The following is a 25,194-nucleotide window of genomic DNA, read 5'->3' as shown; positions in this document are numbered from 1 at the left end:
TTTAAAAAAATTTACTGAGTTATAGTAAGTTTACAATGTTGCATCGATTTCTGCTGTAGAGCACAATTTTTCAGTCATACATGAACATACATATATTCATTTTCACATTCTTTTTCACCATGAGCTACCACAATATCTTGTATTTGTTTCCCTGTGCTATACAGTATGAACTTGTTTATCTATTCTATATATATCTGTCAGTATCTACAAATTTCCAACTCCCAGTCTGTCCCTTCCCACCCCCTTCAAGTGTCCTTTCTTGATTTAATCTAAGTACTCAGGCCTCTAAAGAGATTTTCATAATAAGGGTTTCACTAAAACTGTAACAGTTTTAATAAACACATATCCTATTCTGAAATTATAAGAGTCCTCTTATATTTCTGAGCCTTTCATCCAGGTGCTTGAATTGCCTAGAATTGAGGAATGTTAGTGTTTGTTTACAGATAAAGATTTCTTCAACATCAGAGAAGGAATACAACTCAACAGGGGGAGTAAACCGTTGTTCACTTTTTTCTCAGAGGGTATTCATAGTTCTGTAGGAAGTGGGCAGGGGTGAGGACAAGCTGACCACACAGTCTACACAAAGATGTCGAAATGTTATCCTTGCTTCCTCATAGATATCACCCGCTAGAATATTTTTTGTTTAAAAAAACACTAAGGGGAGGATCTTACAGTAAAAGTGCTTTTAAGAGGTTGAACATACAGTGGGATGGATACCTAAGGAGTTACTGCTACAGGCAGGGATTTAACACCCCTCATCTGCCACTGACAGCTCAGATGATGCACAATCTTCCTTTTCTGCAAAGACAGACCAACTCTTCTTCAACAGCTCTGATACCCTTTAGAAGACTTTTTTCTACTGCTGTGAAACAAACTGGCCTAACATGAAGAGGCAGTGAAGGGAAGTTCAACCACCCTAAAAATGAGCAACTGACAAAAGCAAAAAAGAGGTAAATAAACTAGATCTTTTCACCACAGCTACAGAGAGGTTTGTAGCCACCAGTCATTCTATGCAAAATTTGACATGTCATATATCCTACAAATACATATACATAAACAAGTGTTTTTTTTTAGATTTAATGTGATATTCAAAGAATTATGAAAAGTTGTTAATTTCTCTAAAGAAACGTGATGGAAGTTTCTGTCTTACTTTACCTGGAACACTGCCCTGTGATCTTCTACAACTTGTTCTTCCATTTCTACCATTTGTGAGACAGCTTCATGGAAAGTAAACAATTGTGGAGAAACCTCTTCTTCCTTGAAAATAATTTAAAAATTATAATATAAAGTTTATATTTTTAAATGTTGTAAAAAGTAGTTTTTCTATGTCATTTACAAAAAATGCCATTTAGAAATTGAGGAAGCTTGGGATGTTAAACACTACTAAAATATAGTATGAAAGGCAAAGCTACAATTTCTTTTTATGGGGCAAAAGTATTTAATGTCACACTCAATAAGACAACCCAAACTTTAAGCATATCAGTAAGGGATAGTTTCCATTTAGCCCAAGGTTAACTGCAGAATTACCCTGAAAAAGCAGTCTCTTTTGGAATACTGCAACTTTCCGAAAATACATTTATCGCAGGCTACAAGTATACTGATGTATTTCCTCAGTATTATTTACTTTTCACCTAGAAGAGAGATGTAAACATAGTATCTTTCGTGATTGTGACTATCAAATTAGTGTTCTGAAGGTCTCAACTCTTAGTACATCTTAATTTCTGAGCTGCATTTATAGAATTTGCTTACCGATTTTTATATAGACTTTGACAATTCACAACTTCATCAACAAAAAACCCATCTACATATACAACACATATTTTGGTCTTACATCAAGTCAAACCTCTATGGCCTTGCTTTCTTTTTTGAACTTCCTTCCCAACTCCAATGTCTAATGATTTATTTCCTCAAAAAGTGATGTTAGTGAGATAGAAGTTCATTTATAATTGTTTTATGAACTGTCAGTAGGAAACGCGACATTTTTCAAATAAAGTACACAATTCTAAATATATGTGTATATTTTGGTTAAATTAAGTCTGTTACACGTAGACATTTGACTCTTTCATCAATAAACTATCATCTCTAAAAGTTTATATAATCAAGTTGGCCAAAGAACCTTTTATTTTCTGAGTAGAGACATTTTATCAAGACACACAGGCATGATTCTCTCATATTCTCTCTCTTTCTGATAAACACCTTTACTCTTTTTATCTGCCACTTCCCTGTCAAGACCAAAATGCCTCTGTCTTTCCTTTGCTTCAAGATATTATGCAAGTTCCTATCACTTCCATGCACCCCACTCAGAATACCATTTTTGCCTATACAGCTACTTCTGTTCTAACGTACTTGATTACCCTCTAGTTTGTCTACCTGTATTACTTTTATCTCCAGGAATGTCCTTAACACTAACCCATTTTAATCTACCTTATTAAAACTTACTATAGCAGTAAGAATATGTATACATGCACCAATACTCAACTAAATGCTACTAATGCTGAACCATCTCAAGATAGTCCCCTGGGGAAGGAAAAGTTGAAAGAAATTTACACTCTCTCAAATATGGAGGAGGCTGCAAGAACTCATGATGTCACGCTTTAAAGCCTCCAGATTAGTTCTGGTCACCTAGCCAACTTCTCCGTAGTAAGGACCTGTAGAGACACAACAGCTGCAAAAATACAATGGAAGAGATCTGCTACAGGGAGTGGCTATCTTATTCTAGTTTTCCATGTTTTTGGTAGGCGCTGTATCTAGGAGCAATGCAAGGTTTGCTTTAAGGATTTTAAAAGCAACTGTGGTTTCCCTCAAATCTTTTGAAGACAGGGGTAGACTAAGGTCAGGATCTCATTTGTAGTTCTTTATCTTCAATAGTTCAAAAACCAGGTTTCTCAACTTCAATACTACAGACATTTTTGGGAGGAGGAAGGCTGTCCCTATGCATTGCATGATGTGCAGCTACAACGCTAGCAGCAGCACCCCAGCTGTGACAACCAAAAATGTCTCCATACATCTCCTGGGGGTGGGAGGAGGGGCCACACAAGTCACTCCTGGTTGAGAACTGCTTTATTATTAGAGAGTAATTTGAAACATTAACAAAAAGTAGTATAAACGTTTGCTACTCTAGAATATTTTGGACTTTGAAGACTGCTATTAAAAACATCAACTTAAGTATACTGTTTCCAAAGAACATCTCATTGCAGCTAGCAATAAATTTAGGTGATATCAACGAATAAGTGCTACCTTTTATCATTTTGAAAAAATGCTACTTAAGGATTCTTACAGAGAAAAGAATGACACAAAACTATATATATCACTCAATATAAGTGAAATAACTGTGAAAATGTGTATTACTTGTGCTTTTTTATTTCTTTATACCTCTTTGTCCTTATGCAATGGGCACCTATTATTTTTGAATAATGGGGGAATCAAAATTTTAAATTATGAAATATCACCAAACACTTTAAAAATATAGAAAGCAACCAGACTTAACAAATGTCAGTATTTTGCCATGTTTGATTTTTGATATAGTTCATGCATTCTTTTAATATATATGCATGTATCCACAGTTAATCTTGTTTCTAAGCTCTCTATGTATGATACATTGTATGTACAATTCTTAAATTTATTTTTTCCCTACATTACTTTAAAAAAATCCCCAGATTTTAATATCAGTATAAAATCTGAAAAAAATAGTTTAGATCAGGGGTCAGCAAACTTCAGCACATATTTTGGGCTCTGAGCCATAGTCTTTGTCACTTCTATTCTAAATAAGCATGGCCATGTGTCAATGAAACTTTATTTTTAAATAGATGGGAGGCCGATAGGCTGTAGTTTGCTAAGCCGATTTAGGTAGTTTCCACCTATACTACTATGGATGAAATGACTAAGATTAGATAATTACAACCAAATTAAGTCACTCACATTTTGTTCACAAAGAAGTTTGAGGTCATCCCTCTGAGGGGAACTCCCCACACCCCACTGAGCCTCTAAGTCATCAATTTGATTTGGTGGATGATGCATTATTGGACGTACATCACCAGCAGCAGTTGGATCCACAGTCAGTTCTTTCACCCTATAAACACATAAGGGGCATCTAAAATTAACAAAGGCTAATGCAAAGGAACAAGAAAATATCAACCTAGTCAATACAAGGTAATTCAATTAACACTGATACTGATGATGTCAGCTTTCCAGATCAAATCTAACTGAAATCTGTGGAAATACTAAAGGGATGTTTAGCTGTTTAACCTTAGGAATTTACTTAGGTATAAGTTTACAATTACTTCAAATGTAATTACTTTACATAACAAATGAGAATCAACAAGTATATAGATTCAGTGTTTCAAAATAATTAAGAGACCATTGTTGCACTTGAATTATATGGACAGGAAAATACTAACAATGGTACCCAGATCAATACATGGATCACTGCCAAAAATCAGAGTTTAATACACTTTGCAGATCTGGCAGTTATAATGCTCAATTAAAATAGCTACATATAACATTATATTTCTAATCTATAAAGATTATAAGATGTATAGTTCTATCATAAAGTTCACCCATTATACTTAAATATACACATTTGGGAGAGCATATATTTTTCTAAGTCAAGAGGATCCTTATGATTTCCTTGCAGACAAGGGAGTTTACAAGAGCATACAGAAGGAAGGTAAGCTTCTCATTTTAAATAAGACAGTTTATCTTTCAATGGTAAACATGCAAAGATGACATCATCCTTAAAAATATGAGGGGAAATAGGAAGCCTGAATTGTAAATCAACATTTTACAGCAAATAATAAAGTACATAAAAATGAAGATCATGCAGTACAACCACCACCTGCCAAATGAAATGAAAATGAAAAATAAAATGGCTCAGGACAAAAGAAGTATAAATGAAATATCTGTACATAGCACAATCCAAAAGAAACTGTTAAATAAACATCTTATGTATAGAATGAAGTGGACCTGGTAATCGAAGGAGAAAAGTCGTCATACTCATAAGAAGGAGAGAGATCAGGGCGACTGCCACTACCCTGTGAGAAGGGAATGTCTGATGGACTAATTCCAAACTCCTTTACTCTGCAGCACCAAAACAGCAACAAATTAAAAGAAAATGTTCTTGTAAAGACAGCAATGCACATCTCAAGTCTTCATTTAGTACTCAGTTTAATTTGTTTAGAAAAGGATCAACACTGTTGTGACAATGTATTTATAGAGTATTTTAAAAATAATCAATGTGAAGAGGTTTTCAAACTTCTCTGTCTACTTATTCACTACTCTATAGTCTCCTTTTTTCATGATCCTTTCCAGAAGTTTAACTAGACAATCACATAAATTTGAAATGTCCCTTATTTAACTACATGACCACTCAATCTAATTTTCTTGTGTAGTCAATACCATGAATATTCTGTTTATTAGTATTAGTGAGTCTTCAACATTCTTGCCGTCTTTCCAAACAGAACATAAGAGAATTAAGTCCTAATGACATCCATTGTTTATAATGAATTAACTTCTTTCCTATGTACCTAGAATGGGATTAGCTATGAAGTATCCTTGGAACAAACAGAAAAAAGTTACTCAAATAATTTTCTGTGTTTGGTGATTCAGATGAAGAACCTTGGTGAAGAAAAGCCTTTAGCAATGGAATTTAAATACCTTTTGCTAATGTCTCCAGTAGTTATGTTTAACCAAATCACAGTTTTCCTGACCCAATTTTTGTGATTTCCTATGTCCTCTTGGGGGCAATTCCATTTCATAACAGTAGGCTGTATTTATTAAGTACTTCCTATATGTCAGATATTATGATTAGTAATTTATAGGCATTATATTATTTAATCATTATGACAATCTTGTGATATTGTTATCACCACTTTACAGATGAGAAATTGGTTCAGAGCAAAAAAGAATCTCATCCAAGTTCATTCAGTCAGAATGTGGTATAACTGAGGTTCAAACCTAGCATTGAGTACAAACCTTAAGTAATTTAAACACTTCAATAATCTAATCATATTTTCTGTTTTTCTCATTACTTCTCTTAGGTAATGAACTAAATGAAATTACTGTTTTTATATGTCAAAAGTAGTCATATAGATCTAACTAATAATTTCTTCCACTTGGAATCTTTCTTTGACCTGTTGGTAATGCCTGCTTTCAAAGGTTCAATACAGGATTCATCTGCCCTTTATCTTTTATAGTCACTTTGGAAAGCTTACCTACGCACAAGCTGACAAGCCTGAATTTCTAATACTGACCTAACTCTTTTTACTCCCAACCCCATTTCTTATCTATTTCTTTCAGAATCTCCTAATTTAGACACTCTATTAGCCCCACATTTTCCCTCTATTTGAAACCCACTTGCCCAAGATAAACTATACTATATGCAGGAATTATATTCCTCAAATGAGTTATCAAGCAAGGTTGAAAATCTTCATTCCTAGAGATATGGAAATAAAAGACATAATTATTTGTCCCAGATGGTTGCAAATGAATCACATTACATGATAATAAATTACAATGTTTTACTTGGACCTAAAATGAACTAGAGGAATGGCCAGACACAGTATTTTCACATTAGGGGGATTCCTTTGCAGCCAGAAGTCTGAAGACCTGGAGGGTTTTAATTCTACAACATGGTAATATTCTACTATACAAAGCTATTCCTCATCTCTCCCATGAACGATTATGAAATAAAAAGCATTTTAACTTAATGATAAAAATGCCACAATATCAAAAATGTTCATTACAGAAATTGATTAAAAGTACTCTAAAGGTTTGTAGCTAGGATCTCTAATTCAAAGTTTAAAGGGGATTAAATTTTAAAATAAAGTTCCATTACATTTTAAAAAGTCATTTAGTATCTTTGTGTGAAAGGTCAACAAGTTTACACTTTCCAACAGTTCTTAGTATGATTTTTAAAAATCTTTTTAGTTGAAGCACAAGCAAGATATAAAAGAATAAAGGGTATGATCTCATTTATGTGAAGTTCAAATACAGCTACCTATATTGTTCAGGGATACATTCATAGGTAGTAAAACTATTTTTAAAAAGAGAGAGAAAAAAATACGAAAATTTTCCCACACAAATCAGGACAATGGCTACCTTGGTGTAGAGATGAATGGATTTAGGCATGTTATTCAGGATTCGTGATCAAGAAGGGACATATTGGGAATTTTCTGGGGGACTGGAAATCTATTTCTCAGTGTACGATAGGAATTTTCACTTTATAAGCATTTATTAAATTATTCACTTATGTTTTGGGTACTTTTCTGCATGCATATGCATTTCCTATTTTAATAAAAGATTAAAAATAAAATTTCCATAATTATTAAAACAAAATATAGTACAAATCCTTGTGTTTATTAGCAAAATTAAGAGAATCTTTATACTAGAAATGGAATACAAAGAGGATTTTATCTCCAAGTTAAAATCACAAATGCAGTATGTAGTAACAAAAATTTAAGACTATATATATAGTCATTCAAAACAAGAGCAATGGGGACAAATCTCTGGAACAAATATAAAAATGCCCATCACAACCCCAAATTCCGAGGGCATTTCATAATTATAAGGAATAAATTGCTTTGTCTATAATGCTTTTTGTTCTTTCATATGTAATAATCCAATTGTCTACTGAAGTGTGTAACACTATTGCCAAGAGTAATACAATATAACCCATGCAGGACACCAGGAAGAACTGTGCTATTACTACTTAAACCCTAGGTTTCCCAGGTGTAACATTCAATATCAGAAATAATTTTCAGCATATAGCAAAACAATTTAAGAAATACAGACTGGCTCCTGATACTCACTTACTTTGGTGTCTTAATATAACAGGAAGAATTTGCATGATTTAAATGTAGTCAAATATTATGAAATATAACTTGGTTAAATGGAAAAATATAATCCTGTCCTAGGATAGAAATACCAACTCTAATAAAAATGTAACTGGTCTTCCCAGATTATACAACAGATTCCCAATTATTTTTAGAACATAACAAAACAATTCTTAGTATCTCAACAAATAACATGCAAATTTTTTGAAAACTCAACAATGTAATAAAATTTACCCTATCAGATATTAAATTAAACCATTTATTGATATACTCCCCTCAAATTTCAAGATAAATAATCATTTCTCATACCTATTTGCATATCTTAATGTATTGAGAGTATTTTCACAGGATGCCATTCCTGGAGAGATTGTGGCAATCTATGAGGGAAAAATGCAAAAGATAAAGAAAATGTTATAAATGATGATGACAGTAATATTGACATATAGCTCATTAAGGTCTAATGTTAATATGCTTATCTAAAAAAAAGATTTATTAGGATCTAAACTCCACAATAATTCACTACCTTATACCCATAATCAGACAGTAATTATAAACTCCAGTTAAAATATAAACAACTCTGACAGCACCAGAAAATGATCAAACATCAGGCAGAAAATGGATGTCAACACCTAAAAGAAGGGAGTAACACTGAGTGACTGTGTAACCCCCTCTTCTAATAACTTTTTTTTTGCCTAAGGGCAAACCCTGTTGCTATCACATAGAACTAAAACTTCCTTAGTAACCTGGAATTTCACTGGTTAATAAACTAAAGGGCAGAGTTTAGAAGTGAGCACCACAGCAGCTGGGAAGTGAAGTTGGTCCCAGAAAAGAAATCACCACAGAGAGAGAAACTCAAATTCTACATATATACTACCCACATCTCTGGCTGACCGCTGAACTAAAAGTATACAAAGTTGACTTCAAGAAACAAAGCTAAGTCTAAAAGAGCTAAACAGAGATTTCAATGTCAGGTGCTGCCCACAGCAAGGGAGACAAGTTCAGCTATATTAACTTCTTCCTAAAACAACAACAAAAAAAATCAATAATCTTTAGAAGAACATAACAGAATCCAAAGTGTCTATAAGATATTCATAATGAAAATTATATAATCCCAAATTACTAGACAAACGAAGAAATAGAAAAGTGTGACCAATACTCAAGGAAAACAGTAATCAATGGAAATCAACCTCAAGAAGACTCAGATGCTGGAATTAGTAGAATGCATTTACACTGCAATATTATTCTATCAGACTGGCAGAAACTACATACTGAGTGTCACTGTATCTCTCACAATAAAAGAATTTAAATGACTGTCATTAATGTATTTTATAGTTTTCCCATAGATACTATATAATAATTCACTTAGGATTAAAACAAAACAAACATAAACTTACCATGCAGGTACGAGAGTTTTCACCTATGAATGAATCTCTTAACACCTGAGTGAGTTTACTTGCTCGGAAAGGAGTATGAGGTTTATTTCTACCTAAGGCTCTGATGCACTCCTGAAAATTTAAAAGCAAGTTTCACAGATTAGGCTTCTTATAAAGAGTAATCTTTTTGTTTGTTTGTTTGAAGTATAGTTGATTTACAATGCTGTGTTAGTCCCTGGTATACAGCATAGTGATTCATTTATCCATACACACACACACACACACACACACACACATACATATACAAATAAATTATATATATATTCTTTTTCATTATAGGTTATTACAAGCTACTGAATATAGTTCCCTGTGCTATACAGTAGGACTTTGTTGTTTATAAAGAGTAATCTTAAAGAACATATTTAAAAGATCTCTTACTATATAACCCTAACATTTAAGATCTGATCAGCTCTTAAAATTCTACTAAGAGGTTGATAGCATAGTAAAGATGTTCCCATAAACCTTAATTCAAGAAAATGAAATTAATAACAAAAACAAAAACTAAAACCAAAACCAACAAACTACTTTATTATTCCAAAAGATTGTTCTGGAGATTATGAGTAACGTTTAGCAGTGACAGGCAGTAGGATAACTGCAAAAAGGTACCACAAAAGAAAAAATACAGGATGCTTTCTTGCAGTGCTGCCAACCTTTGCTTTTCTAGTCAAGGAAGAGACATTATACTGGACTAACTTTTTCCACATTTTTCACAGAAACTTTCTTAGCTTAGTTTTGTGGTTCCTTGCTCTCCTCAAAGAAAAAAGACTAAAGCCCTCTGGAGTCTCAGAATTGGCCTGCCAACTAAGAAATCTTTATCCACCCTAAAAAGAGTAATTAATATACATAAAAAATTTTCCTGGGTGCAATATAAATCTATAACTGCAAATACAAATGACTAAATTTTGATAACTTACTAACTACACAAAACAAGTACTACCAGTTTACAGCTGAATAAATAACATTAGAGTCACAACTGAAAGACTTTCACAATTAAATGCATTTTATTTACCTTGAGTGCTAAAAGGCTTTTATTAATTTCAGCACCTTCAAGCCTGGTTTGCCTGTCTGCACTGGAAGTATCAGCTCCTCTTTCATTTCCAGCCAAATCAATAAGAGAAAATTTGCCATGTAGTTTTCCCTTTCTTCTAAGAATAATCTGAAACACTGCATGGCTCCGAGATGAATGTGCATTAGCAGATGTTTGACCGGATGTTCTACAAAGTGATTAAGGAAATTCTGATAGGTTAAAAAGTTCAATTTATATGTTCAAACAGTATTTTCATTTAGAAAACAAAGAATTTTAAAAATCTAGTTTTCATCTTTTAAACATTAAAGGAGAGACATTTTGCGTTAACACTTAAACATAACGAAATTCATACAGTTTAATCTGGCACACACTGAAAGTTTTTATGAACAATGATTTTTACCTCTAAGACACAATGAGTAACAAACTTGCTTTGATTTTATGCTATACCCGAAGTATCTAAAACTGATTATGAAATTAAGTTCCCCTTTCTTAACTAAAATGAGAGTTACCTGCAACTGTTGCCTATGTCAATGAGTTTCAGTACATCTTCAACACATTTGACCTCCCGTTCCTGTAATCCCACCACTTGAACCTGCTGTTTTCCATCTTCGAGCACTCTTAATTTTGTTTTCCTATTTAGCAAGTCAAACACCTTAAAAAAATCAAATTAAAAAAACTAGCTTAAAAAAAAAGGGATTGTTCAATAAAAAAGTCATTTAGAGTCTGAAAACTACTTCAGAGAATTCTAGTAATTTAAATAATTATTATTAGGACAATAATGCTCAATACTGAAGTTAAAGAGTTTCAAAGGGAATCTTTAAAAAAAACTCATACACAAAATTTTAACATACTATTCCAAATACATATAGCAATTATGTGGAGACAATGGTTGCACAACTATGTGAATGTACTTAATTTTGCTGAATTTGTACACTTAAAAATGGTTAAAATGATAAATTTCACATTACGTATCTTTTAACCACAATTCAAAAAACTAAAAAAAATTATTTTTAAGTTTCCACTTACCTTTCCACTATAAATTTCAAAAAAGGTTGCATACACTTGAAGTTCCAACTTCTTATAGTTTGGCTTCTTTAGCATTAAAAAAACATCTCGAGCTGTCAAAAATTTCATAGAGAAAACTTATTAAGATTTAACAAATACTGTTTTTAAAAAGCAATTCAAGTTTTCTATTTTTAGAGGACTCAGTTTAATATTTACTTAGAATGATAATATCAATAATAAAAATGAAGATTAAAGTAAACAATTTAAAAGTAGTAATAGTTTTTCTACATTTAAGGTTTAGATGTCACTCTCCTTCATATTCAACAAAAGACTACTACTACTTTACAAACAGCTTAAAATTATAGACGGTCATAATAAGGTCACTCTCATAATCATACCAAATGGAAATTTCCAACAAATCAGTTATTTGACAACAAACACTAAGCTCCCACAATGTGCCAGATTACAATGACACAATTAAGATTCCTGCCCAAAAAACATAGTTCTTAAGCAGTCAGATAAGCAAAAACTGACATAATACATTTTAAGTATAGCATTATGGTTACCCTTAAATTCTGGATGAAACTTCCAAATCTTATTTCCAAGCCACCTGAATAATATTCAAGAAGAATATTACAAATGAAATTCAAAAAGGACCTACTACCTGCTAATGCATAAATTCCTTTAGAACAATCTTGGTTCTTTCCTGAAAAGTCACCTCCCATTGTCTATATTTTAAAAAGAAAAAAGAATTTAGGTCTTAGAATTAAGCTATAAGGAAAATAAACCAGCTTCATACCAGGACATAACTGTAATGAATTACTTACATGAGTTTTTCCACTTCCAGTCTGCCCATAAGCAAAGCATGTAGCCATTCCCCTTTCAAATATAGTTTCCACTAATGGTCTAGCTGTAAACCTTAAAAATAAAATGCACGTCAGAATGTACTGTTAACATTTAAATTAAACAAATAAGAAATAAAAGTAATATCAAGTGTTATTAACAAGCAAATCTTACACCAAGATTTTTAAAAAATCAGTGGGCTCAACTGTGAGGTCACAATTGAGCCTACTGATTTGTTGAAAATTTTAAATATACCTATCCTAGAATAGCTTAAAGCTCTTTAAAACATATTTTCAAGCAATAATCCAAAAAAACAATGATCACAATAATGGACAGGAGAAAAACAACTGACAGCAACTGAGCTAAAGACATACATAGGACACAACAGGAAAGTTTTCAAAAATAATGACAAAAGATGATAATATTAGCCAGACAAGAAAGACAGACATATATGATGAAACTCAAAAACAAACAAGCAAACAAACAAAAGAAACCTCACAAACAAAAACAACCCAACTCAACAAAGGTATCAAAAGTTTCAACAAGAACAGAATCAAGAGTGGTAATCTCAATAGAGAAAAGTTGAGAGGAAAAAAGAATCCTACAAACACATTACGTTAGACCATCTAAACAAGTAGAAAACAAGTACATTGACTCAAATGTGAATAAGTAAACACAAATTATGTTTATAAGACACTGAGTTCTAAATTGACAGTCTTGATTCAGTAAAAGGATGCCAAAAAATTACATATTGGTATAATCACTGCTAGAGGTAAAACAAAAAGATACAGAGGGACAAGAAATACTTCACTGAGCACAGCCCTAAAAAGTATGATAGAAAACAAATCTACTTCTTAGACAGGCTTCAAAATAATATACGTTGAACACTTTATACAGCTCTGTTGATTGTTATTTAAAAAGGCACGACTGGAGTACAGAACAAAAGCAGCAAAAAAAAGCTCTAGTCAAACAGAACTAGAAATGAGTCTGCAGACTGATCAGGCCAAAAAAGGCTTAACTCTTCAATCCATAAAAGTTAAGGATAAGAGAAAGGCGATAGAATAAATATTGATAGAGTTAAGAAGCACAAATACAGGATGAAAATGAAACACCAAATGTTTACTAAATCTATACACACACAGAAACATACCTTCATTTATAATGATTTCTTGAAAATGATTATAAAAGTCAGACATTTTATGAGACAAGAGTGAAAGGAGAGAAGGTAGTGAGGGGGCAGGAGAGGATTCTATTCTCAGAAAGGTAAAAAATACAATTTATAATCCTCTTTTAAAATAAATTCTTGACAATATTTCTACCTAGCATTCACATGTTCTTTTTCTTTACAACCGTACTCCCAGTTTACTCGCTTAAGACTAATAGAGTTGTCTTATTAGTATTTTATTTATAACATCTTTAATTCTTAGCACTCTTAACTCTTTAACTTTGTTTTCCAGTCATATTTACACAAATAAAAGGCCAATGAAACATAGCATTCAACTGTCAAAAGACAGTTCTAAATAGAAGGAAACAGCAATGCTGTTAACACTGACCTATTAAATAATTAAAAGTAAATGTTCACAAAATATGTATGAAAATCTAAATTTGGATAAAAATTTGGGGCACCCATGTATAATACATGTAAGTATGAGTTGTTTGGAAGTTGAATAAGGGGACATACAAGAATTTCATGTACTAAAACTATTCCAAAGTTTAAAAAGGTGATAAAATTATACAAATGCAAGCAGATTTACAGAAAATGTTTTCCCTTAAGTGGTCGTACATGCTAAATAAAGACTTAAGACAAATAAGTGACTAATGTATAACAGATATTTCAAATCTTTTCACTAGTGCACAGATTAAAAAGTAAAAAATAAAAGTCCTTTACACTAACCACATGCCATTTTTAGAGGTACAGAAAATGTCAACATTTTCTAGAAATTTCTTATGCATTCATAGTGTTAGATAGTATATAAGTTAATCAGCAATGAAAACTGATTTGGGGAGCATTAACAAGAACAAGTATGAATATTCATTGTAGTGTTTATTACATATTCTTCTTTGTTTAAACTCAAGGCAAAAAAAGAACATTAAACCTCTGGAGAGAGGTCAAGATCAATGTAAGATGTGGAGTGGTGATGAACACACAGTATAAGAACAAAATTCTAATTTAAAACACATTTACCTACCTGTAAACCATTTCATTAGGAGCTGAGTCATCAAAGGCATAATCAAAACGAAATGTTTGGTTTTCTAGGTACCTTGTTAAATCTACTTTTTGTTTTGGTTCATGTACCATCACAACATCTTTACTAGGGATTGTGATTACATCAAGATCTTTCATTTGAGTTTCTGAAAGAATAAATGAAAACCAATGCCCAGTAATCTGCAAAGCATTTGAATTACTGCACAAAAATTATTTTAAGTAGTTAAGAATTTAGATAAAAGTAAAGTCCCTGTAAATATAAATATCCCACAAATATGCCATTCAATAACAATATTTCAACAACAGAGGAAAAAAAAAATCAAGATTTCTGTGAAGCCCAGAGGAATGGCAAACATTCACAGAGCAATAACAAATCAACACACCTAACCACAGAAATCTGCATAATGGTTAGGTACAATAGAAATGATTTACACTAAACTCTTCTAAACCAATCTGATTTCAGCTATTATTAAAATAAATTACAAATAGGACAAAAATCAACCCTTAATTAGAGCTCAATAAGCATACCTTTTTTATTGAGTGGTCGTTTTCTCACACAAACACATATCCTATGTTCATCAATCTAAAAGTAAAATATTTTTTTTCAGTGATTATCAATGGTATATAAAACACTGAAAAGTCAATTATGCAATATTTCCTCCTGAGGTTTTAGAAATTTATGCAAAGCATAAACAGGATAAGTAAGCTTAAGAAACAAATTACTTTGCACAAAGTTTAATAGTCATTAGACACAATTACTTCAAAAATTCTAAGTATAATTGAAACTTGCTTATTTTGTCATATGGTAAACCATTAAGAAATAACTTCATAGACAGCACTATCATTCTTAGTAGCAATTAGGTTCATGTTAAGAAGGTGTCTTATTCATTTCAAGATGTGCCGTATACAACAAAAGTAAAATTTCCCACCAAGTAGCATATTTTCAGGTTGATTATAGGGAAAGTTGTTAGCAAAGTTAACTAGCTATATATAAGAAACATGAATCCCAGAAGATTATTATTTAAAAACATTTTTTTTGGAAGGGGAGGCAATTAGGTTTGTTTATTTATTTATTTTTTAGAGGAGGTACTGGGGATTGAACCCAGGACCTTGTGTATGCTAAAGCATGTGCTCTACCACTTGAGCTATATACCCTTCCGACAGAAGATTATTAACCAAAATAATTTAAAGTTTTATAATATGCCAATTCTGACATAAATATTTTTTCATACAATTTGTATTCCCAATACTTGCTTTGTAATGATATTTAACATAAAGCAGGAATTGGCAAAGGATGGCCTGAAAGCCTAATCCAGCCCACTACCTGCTTTTGTGAAGTTTCACTGAAACAGTCGCACCCATTCATTAATGTATTGTCTATGGCTGCTTTTCATGCTGCAAAGGCAGAATTGAGCAGCTGTAACAAAGACCATATGGGTCACAAAGCCAAAAATATCAGGCCCTTTTCTGAAAAAGTTTGCCAATCCCTGCCCCAAAATATGAACTCAGATATAGTGCGTTAAACAAATGGAGGAACAGCAAGGACTAAAATGTATGAGTTGCAAATATTAAAAACTACTCTACCAAATCCTATACATCTGCCCAACACAAATGTATTTTGTGTTTGTGTGTGTGCACCCAATACACAATACATTCTGTATATGTTACATCAGATGGATTATTTTTCATATATACAAATTACAAAAGTATTTTTTCTATCCAACAAATACTCATTCTTCAATAGGAAAGAAGTTGTATAATAAGATAGTAGAACATTTTTCAAGCACTAGATTTCTGGTCTATAGCAGTTCTCAACAACCATTACTTACTGCTAAAAGCCAGAATAACATTTATTTAAAAATAACAAATTAACTAGTAGTAAACTGGAATGATACTGGGATCTATAGCCCATGTCAAAGAGGATATAAGCTTGGGATTGAGATAAACGTCTAAGTGATGGTCAGAAAGGAAGCTGCATCTTCTGACATCACTCCTTGACTGTTGCTCTGCACGACCAAGGACATGGAGGCTGTGCATTGAAATGGGTATATTTTGGGGAAGCATGTCTAATATGTCAAGTTACGGGAGATAAGTGTAAAGGTGGATCATTTTCTTGATTTTCCTTTGTAAAATATGGAAAATGAACACCCATAAAGAGAGGAAAAATTATAGAGTTAAATACAGTAATAATTCAGTGGCTATCAAACATATTTTTATTTATAGCATAAAAAGTTCCAGACCAATGGTTTAAAGAATCTTACAGGATCTGCTGTTGTTAATGGTCTATAATCCAAACTTCCTCTAAAGTCTCTGATCATACACATAATTTCATAATTTGGGTTTGTAGCATCAACATCCTGTAAGAAGACAAAGGGAATTCATCATTTATTATAATTATAATTATAATACTGTGGTATTTGCTGCATTTATGTTACACATGGTTTGAAAATTAAAATTAAAACTAACAGATTGTGCCCTTTGTCACAGCCAAGCCCAAACTTTAACTGGAGATATGATATAGTTTGAGTTCAGGATTAATAATATACCCAGGAATCGCTTTCATATTAAAAACAATTCTTTAGTCTAAATGCATTGTTGGCTCCAAATGAAACACTCCTTATTAAAGCCACACTTAACCTATTTCAAAAATTCATTTGTTATATACATAACTTAATTATCCTAGAAAATTGAGCAGAAGAGAAATACTGCTCAACCCAAACATGAATAAAAAAACTCTAGAAAAGTGTAAATTCTTAGGAAAAACAGATTTAATCATATTCTTCTCCCCAAATCCGAATTCCGTGTTTTAACAAAGCAGAAATATGGATTCTTTTACGTTCACTTACTATTTTTATTGACTCTATAAAAAAAAACTAAGATATGGTATAAAACTGCCCCAATAGGATAGTAGGACACAGAATTTAAAGGAATCAGAAGGCAAGATAATTTAAAAAATCTTTAAAATTCAAATTATTGAATACTGACTGTAATCTACTTTTTTGCTTCAAAACTGCCTTCTAAGGAATAATACCAACTATGTCAACTGAGAAGCAGAATATAAAGTAAGAATTAAGAGGTCACAGAGATGTAAAAATATTATGAAGTACCCACAGAAAACAGTAGGTGGCATGTGTTAAGTACCAGTAGATCTATTTGTTTTATTATTTTTCAAAACCCAACTGGTCATTCTCAGGTCACTTTCAGATACAAGCTGATTTATTTAGGTTGAATATTATACTGATTCCACAGTTCCACGGCACTATATCTTTATGATTAAGGGCATTTGAACATACTCCTAAGTAAGAAAACAATCCTGATGTTTTATTACAGGAAACAAGTTCTGAGAATATAATAGACACAATACAAGTACAATGGAGGAATTATGTTTACAACAGCAGAATTTTTAACATGTGAAGACCCATAAAGAGATAGAAGACCAGTCTTCTACACAATTTTTCCACTGCTAATAAAGTTTTGCTACCCCCTAAGGGAACATGAGAGCGGCACTACAGAGCTACATTCTCAACATGTAGTATAAATCAAAACACAAGGAATTTCCACTCTTTCATTGTGATATGTTGAACTTATTAATCATGGAAAAACAATAATAAAATTTATAGTATAACCATGCATTTTAATTGGATATTCTTCTGAATGTATTTTTAGATGTTTTTAAAATATCAAAATCTTATTATTCTTGATGTCATAATACATCCATTAGAATTCTGTAACACAGTGGCTTATTATTTAAAATGGACTAAGATTTAGGACTAACTCATATCCACTAAAACTTGAAAAGCACATGGAGTAAAAATCTGTTATGATAGATAACTTATTTTCCCAAGCGTCTGTTAATTATTTCTTAATATCAGTTTAAGGAATTATACTGAAATCTTTAAATGAATGCCTAATTACTTTTTCATAAGCTAATCACTTTCACTGGCACAGTCAAATCCTTGGTGCATAAACAAAATATGTTTCTTTTACAAACCTGGGCTCTTTTTTCTCTAAGTTCTTGCTGTTGAAGTCTCCTTTTTTCTCGTTTTTCCTGCAATTTCTCTACTTCTTTCACACAATTAGATTTTCTACGTGCTGAAAGAAATAGATGAGCTATAGAAGTATAGTTTCCTTTTTAGAGTACTGTATTTACACAAAAAATTTTTATGTCGAATTTTACCACATATACCAAAAAAGGTACACAGTGACAAAACATGCCTATACCAAATATGTAAACTTTACTTATGAGCTGCTTTAACAAAACTAGGAACAGGACAATACACAAATAAGAGTCAAGAAAAATGACTCTAACAAATTGATACATGTCATCTCTTGGTTTGGAATCAAAGATCTTTGAATTGGAAAGGATCAAGAAGCCTAAGAATTTCTTCTATAACATCTGTCAAATTATTATCTGGCCAGAATTTTAAATCCAAAGCAACTGAAACACTGTTATAGTTTTATATTTATAAATTTTTTTCTCCAAAATAACAAACTAAACTAACAAGCAAAAAAGTTTTCCACAGTGGTAAAAATCTGCAATCAAGTTTGCAATTAAAAATTATACTCTTTACCATTTGGGGACTTATAAGGTGGACCAAGAGAGAATACATGTATGCCTAAAATGACTGAATCCTTGATATATGATTTACATACAAGGGGGTCCAAATTCCTTTTTTGCAGCTTGAACTGGAGATATATCTGAAACACTACCATTCTGTTGTGCAGAAGAAGACTGTTCAGGAAGTTGACTAGGCCGTGCACGTGCAGAACCAACCACTGTAAGTGACACAAAATTTTAAAATTCAGAACAAAAAATTAGTAAAGTTAAACCCTGGTAAGAGGAACAGAGATATCTAAAAAGAATTGATCCTTAAAAGTTGCATTAGTAAACTGCCAGGTTCTCTACTTATGTGTGTATAAACAAAATATATAATAATCAATTCTGTTCAGTAAACTGACAAACTAAGAGGTTTTCCAAGTAACATGTGCAGACTTAGGTTTTACCAATGTAACTGTAGCTACAAAACTCAATCTGAGTAATTTATATAACAACCAAAGCCAAGCTTGATTTTAAATAATCATTTAAAAATCAAAAGTGTGCAAAATATGTATTTTATATGCATTCTCATTTTTTAAAACTTACACAATTCAGAAATACAGAAAGTAAAAACTTAAGTCCTTCAACCCTCCCTGTATTCCAAATTCCATTCTTTGCTCCTCAAATATGCAAATCCTGAACGGAGAATTTCCCACTATGAAAGTTACAAAAGTCTATAAAGGAATATTAAGTTAAATATAAATACCACATTTTACAAAGAAATATAAATTTTCACAAGGCTCAAAGGATAGTGCTTCAAGTGCTGGATTCTCCCTCTACCTTCAATCTCCTCTCCAATACCTATGCCCGTCCTGTCTCACCATCCATACATGAAGAGAAACATCACTATTAGGAAGGACCATTCTGAATTGCTGAATAGTAGAAAAGAAATTAACTATACTTTATATCACCCAGCTGAAAACATATGAGAGACCTGCAATTAACTACAATTTATACCTGGTCCAACTTGTCTTCAGCTAACTCCAAAGTAACCCATGACCCTTTCTGAAAATCTGTCAGCCAGAAAATCATGTAAAAATGTCACAATGATTAAATTTACCCTTTTGAAATCAATTAAAGGACTTCCTCCCCATTCCTTTCTTTCTCATAATATTCTCTTCAAATCTGCAAAATTACTGGTTAAATAGGATGAATTAAAATTACATATATCGTGCAATTTCATATTCATCACATACCTTTATAAATCATTTTTTGGTATCACTGGCACTGTTGTGTTGGGAAATCAATATACCGATCTTAAAATCAGCCATGTAAAGTTTAAATAAATAATGTCAAGGCTAATGTTTACTTTTGATTCACCTTGTCAGGGCCGTAGGCAAAATTAATAGGTAAATTTTTATTTTTACCTCTATTATCTCTTGGAGGAGGATCATTCTTAACAGAAGCCACAGTCCGTCGATTCTACAAAACAGAAAATGTTCATTTCACTTTCTCTCTTTACTCCTCATATATATATGTCTATCATAATCAGCTTTTTTAATTAAACAAAAAGTAGTTAGACACACAATAATATAAAACTAAATAGAAAAGAAGGAAAAAATAAATGGAAAAAAAAAGTGTAAATAACCTTCTATGAATTACCACTAATGCAATCAATATCTAAGTTTCTTTCTATGAGTATCCTACCACTGCCCCAAAATATTCAGGAATTAATATGAACAGGCACTGCTCTAAGAACTTTAACCAGGCATTGTTCTAAGGACTGTATTAATACATTTAATCTTCACAACAATGTTATGAGATCATTATTATTGTTATCCTGGTTTCATAGATGAGGAAACTGAAGCAGAGAGGTTAAGTAATCCCATTAAAGTGTATGTTTTTTAATTATCATACTATCCTGCCAAAACCATACATTTCATCTTTGAATGTCGAATTTAATTAATAAAATACTAGTTTTAGACAACTTACAGCTCATTTAAACTGAAACATCAAACTACTATAAAATGCACACTGTCAGGTTTATTAAAAGGTTTCACTAGACTTTCAAAGACTTCAACACAGCATAGATTAGGACAGCAAATTTTTGGTCCTATTATTTATTTACCAAGACTTCATTTTATTCAAAAAAAAAAGGTATTAAGAAGGGAGGGTAAAGCTCAGTGGTAGAGTATGTGCTTAGCACGCACGAGGTTCTGGGTTCAATTCCCAGTACCTCCGTTAAATATAAATAAATATAAATAATGAATAAATAAATCTAATTACCCGCCCTCCAAAAAACTTTTTCAAAAAAGGTAGCAAATAATACAACGGTTCTCAATGCTAACTGCACATTCAAATCAGATGGATATTATTAAAAAGCTATTCTAGGGCTTCCCGTTAGAGAAAATAAAACTGAATGCTTGGGAGTGGGCCTAGGAATCAGTATTATAAAAAATTCCCAAGTGATTCTAATGCACAGCAGAAGTTTTTCATGATATACCAAGAAAGATAAACTGCGAAGATCCTTGAAGGTTGAAAAGCCAAATATGAAAAACAGTCTGTTTACAAGTATTAATGAATGATCTTTCTAAGCAGTGACTCTCAATATGCTGAAATTAAATGAATCGAAAATCTACTCTAAGTTCATATGCATGGTTTAAAAAGCAATGTTTTGTTGATATTATTGAGTTTCTATCATGTTATATTTAAATGCTTATGTATGTCTTTCCTGTAAGATAACAAATTCCTATAGGGCTATAGTCATGTCACATTTATTTTTTTAGAAGATAAAAACAATGTAGAGGAATTTCTGAATACAAAAAAACTACAGACTTAACTTTGAGGGACTACTTGATTTTAAAAAGAATTGTATTTTGATACAAAGTTTTAACAGTGAGACATTTTGATAGAAAAAAACAGGAATTATCTTTTAAAATAATAAAAATAACATGCCTTCCAAGTTATATGGATTCATTCAATAAATGCTAATAAGCAAAATGGCTTTGACCCATGTCTCCTAAGAAACTTAGTCTCAGAAAACAATCCTGATCAGGCATGTAATTTCTAAGATCTTACCTAATGTCAAAACTATAAATTAGACAACTTTCAATCTTTGAATATGTGTAGATGACAGAAAGAATTAAGGGTTTTTAAAAAAAAACAAACTAATACATAAACATATTCTTCACAGCCTGTCCATTTCAAACCAAAATACACACACACAAACCCTGCTCTGAATTTGCATCACTAACCTTTACAATTTTGTTTACTTTGGCTGAAGAGGTTGGAGGTGGGGGTGTTTCTGGACTGGGTTCAATTTCTTCATCAGGTACAAGGTCAGGGTTAAGTGAAAAGATGCTTTCCAGGTCAATCTGTTTTTAAAGATGCATATATTTTGAGAGCACATTTTGACAATTAACCTTTCATTTTTCAATTAAATGTATGTTGTTTATGAAATGTTAAACAATTTCAGCCTAATGAGTGATATTATCTTGAAAATTAGATTATCTAGAATTATAACCCACATATATTTTAAAGAATCTCCCTTAAGGTAGAACTTCGCAATCTTGATTGTATGTTCAATCACATAAGATATGCAGGAGGAATCTACCTTTCTTTGAGAGAAATTTTTTAATCATTTGAAAGTTTTTCAAGGAATGATAAGGAGTACATGCACTATATTAAAATTATTTACTTTCTATTTTGTTCTATATTCAAAATCTTGATTATAAGATTAGAAATAAAATTTAACCTAGTGATCATACCTCTTTGCCTTTTGTATCTCCATTTTCTATCCATTCAACAGTTACACTTTCATTATCTTCATTTAAAGATGTTACCATTGCTTGATGTATTCGGCCTAAATGGTAATAAAATATACACTTATTAAATGCCATGAATTACGGTGTTCCTAAACTCTGTCAAAAAACAATTTTATAATTTACAAACTTAAAAGACTATGATACTACTTTTCTTACAAGAGACTTCCACAGATTCTCAGGATTATGGAACACACCTTTGCCTATGGAAACATAACATCAATTTGCCACTTGTCAAGACCAGGAACTCAAGAAATTGGATTAGACTGAAAGTTTTATTTTCAGCATACATGAAAAGTGGTTAAACAGTGGCATGGAATGCCTGAAATTTTGTACTATTAAAACAATTCTAATCCTTAGAAAGTTTTTCTGAGCCAATACTAATTCTGGAAAACACAACAAAAATTCATAAAGCATTTTTTAATACTATACTGATATAAAATACTTTTTTCTTAAATTTCACTATCACATAATGTACAAATTGATGATATTGTTTTAAAATTAAGGAAAGGATTCTGAGTTCAAGAAGTCTGGGAAACACTAGTCTAAAATGTTCTCTTTCTTCATGTTGCCTATTCAAATCTATTCTACCCCTTACTTTCTTTGACGATTCCAGTATTTACCGTCTATAGAGAGTAGACATTATATATATCTTAAACTTTTCTCTCTCCTAATAGACTATGGATCTTACCTGCTAATAACTATAGATATAAATCATTATTTTACATTTTTACATAACATTCCATTTTTTTTTATTGAAGTATAGTCAGTTATGTGTCAATTTCTGGTATACAGCACAATGTTCCAGTCATGCATATACATACCATATATTCATTTTCATATTCTTTTTCATTAACAGTTATTATCAGATATTATATTACATTATGTTTATCACAACTTATTTAATACCTATTGGTGGTCACTTCGGTTATCTGCAACTTTTTACTATTATAAACACTGCAATAAATACTACTGCACATTTGTTATTATGCACTTGTTATCAAGCATCATTTGTCTTTGAGACAAATTCCTAGAAGTAGATCAATAGGTTTACACACACACACACACCCCCCATACACAAGTATAAGTATATGCATGTGTGTGTATATATATATATTTTTTTAACTTCTTTCATCTGTTTTCATCTTACCTACCCATTTGATTACTAACCAAGTAAGGATAGAGACTATTCATTATATATCTGCACTTTCAATATTATCTAATAAAATGCTAAGCATATGGAATTTTCATATATATTTCCTAAATGAAATCCCCAAGGCATTTATAATTTATCTTAGAATAACTTATAGTTCTTTAAATATCTTTTAAAAAAGACATAATACATAAAACAAAGAATATTATAATAACAAAGCATATAATATCTTTAAAGAAAATATGAATACTAATAATTTTCTAAGTATTATTTATGTATGAACTTACTGTCAATCACTACTTTTCTATATGGGCTCATATAAAATTTGAATAAATAAATAATCTTGTTAAAAATTCAAATACTGAAGATTTAAGTACATACTCTCAAGCAACATACTGATGCTCCTTTAAAAACTGAATATATACTGGCAATCTTTCCATGACAGCATTAAAGCCTGACATTAATTTTAACAACTGCACAGCATACCATAAAAGGAATGCATCACAGTTTACTCCTTTACCAAGAGTAATTTGTTTCCAAACGTTTGCCATTAAAAGATGTTGTTCTTTGTTATCTGTACATAAGTTTGAATGTTTTCATAAATAAAACTATTGAAGGCAGAATGGGTCAAAGAAATTGAAATTTTGATAGATATTTGAAAACTGCCTTCCATTTATATTCCCACCAACAATGGGACCTATTTCTCCAAATCTTCACCAAAACTGAGCATTATCAATGAAATTTTTTTCCAATATGATAAGTCATACCCTTCTTTAAGTTACTACTTTTTTAATATAGGTCAAAGACCAGCTCATTGGTTCATTTAATATAACATACCTATGAAGTAGGTATCTTCCTTTATAAAATGAGGAAACTGAAGCTCACCATTACACAGCTAATAACTAGCACGGATTTTAACCTTAGATACAAAAGCACATGCTATTATCACTACGCTTCTTAACTCCCCTAAATTAAGCTGATGAAGAAGTATGTGTGGCTTAAATCCCAAATGTCCCTGTAAAAATGTATAAACCATAATAGCATAGAGTCTTAACCCTGATTATGCACCAGAAACTCCTAAGGAGCTTTTACAAAATAAAATGATGACACCTCCAGATATTGTGTTGGTTCTTAGTGTTTTCACTGCAATCACCTTGGTGTAAGCCATCAATGCCTTGATCTTGCATTACTGCGATTCTCTGCCAAGTAGTCTGCTTCTACCCTACCTGCCATACTGTCGAGTCTCCATAGAACAACCTAAACATTCTTGATAAAAACTAAGTCAGATTACACTACTCCTTTGCTCAAAATCTTCCAGTGTCTCCCCATCTCACACAAAA

At 31.7% G+C, this 25,194-nt stretch overlaps 1 protein-coding gene across 4 annotated transcripts in view; it reads right to left on the bottom strand.

Moving 5' to 3' along the window:
• The window catches only part of KIF2A (kinesin family member 2A), a 68,344-nt gene that overhangs the window by 8,783 nt on the left and 34,367 nt on the right, over positions 1-25,194 (bottom strand). Inside the window, exons 2-19 of one of the 4 annotated variants that reach the window (XM_031445819.2) lie at positions 22,648-22,742; positions 22,135-22,254; positions 20,308-20,362; positions 18,997-19,119; positions 18,335-18,435; positions 16,605-16,700; positions 14,872-14,926; positions 14,327-14,489; positions 12,122-12,212; positions 11,959-12,022; positions 11,316-11,407; positions 10,799-10,941; positions 10,272-10,476; positions 9,224-9,334; positions 8,139-8,206; positions 4,963-5,076; positions 3,919-4,069; positions 1,156-1,257 (exon numbers count right to left, since the gene is read on the bottom strand). In XM_031445819.2, coding sequence (XP_031301679.2) covers positions 1,156-1,257; positions 3,919-4,069; positions 4,963-5,076; positions 8,139-8,206; positions 9,224-9,334; positions 10,272-10,476; positions 10,799-10,941; positions 11,316-11,407; positions 11,959-12,022; positions 12,122-12,212; positions 14,327-14,489; positions 14,872-14,926; positions 16,605-16,700; positions 18,335-18,435; positions 18,997-19,119; positions 20,308-20,362; positions 22,135-22,254; positions 22,648-22,742 — 1,949 coding nt within the window. The remainder of the gene's footprint in view (positions 1-1,155; positions 1,258-3,918; positions 4,070-4,962; positions 5,077-8,138; positions 8,207-9,223; positions 9,335-10,271; positions 10,477-10,798; positions 10,942-11,315; positions 11,408-11,958; positions 12,023-12,121; positions 12,213-14,326; positions 14,490-14,871; positions 14,927-16,604; positions 16,701-18,334; positions 18,436-18,996; positions 19,120-20,307; positions 20,363-22,134; positions 22,255-22,647; positions 22,743-25,194) is intronic. The other 3 variants (XM_031445828.2, XM_031445833.2, XM_031445838.2) reach the window with 3 other exon arrangements.

The sequence above is a fragment of the Camelus dromedarius genome, chromosome 3 (genome assembly GCF_036321535.1).
Source record: "Camelus dromedarius isolate mCamDro1 chromosome 3, mCamDro1.pat, whole genome shotgun sequence".
In the NCBI taxonomy this organism is placed as follows: domain Eukaryota; kingdom Metazoa; phylum Chordata; class Mammalia; order Artiodactyla; family Camelidae; genus Camelus; species Camelus dromedarius.
This window is presented reverse-complemented; position numbering and strand designations above follow the sequence as displayed.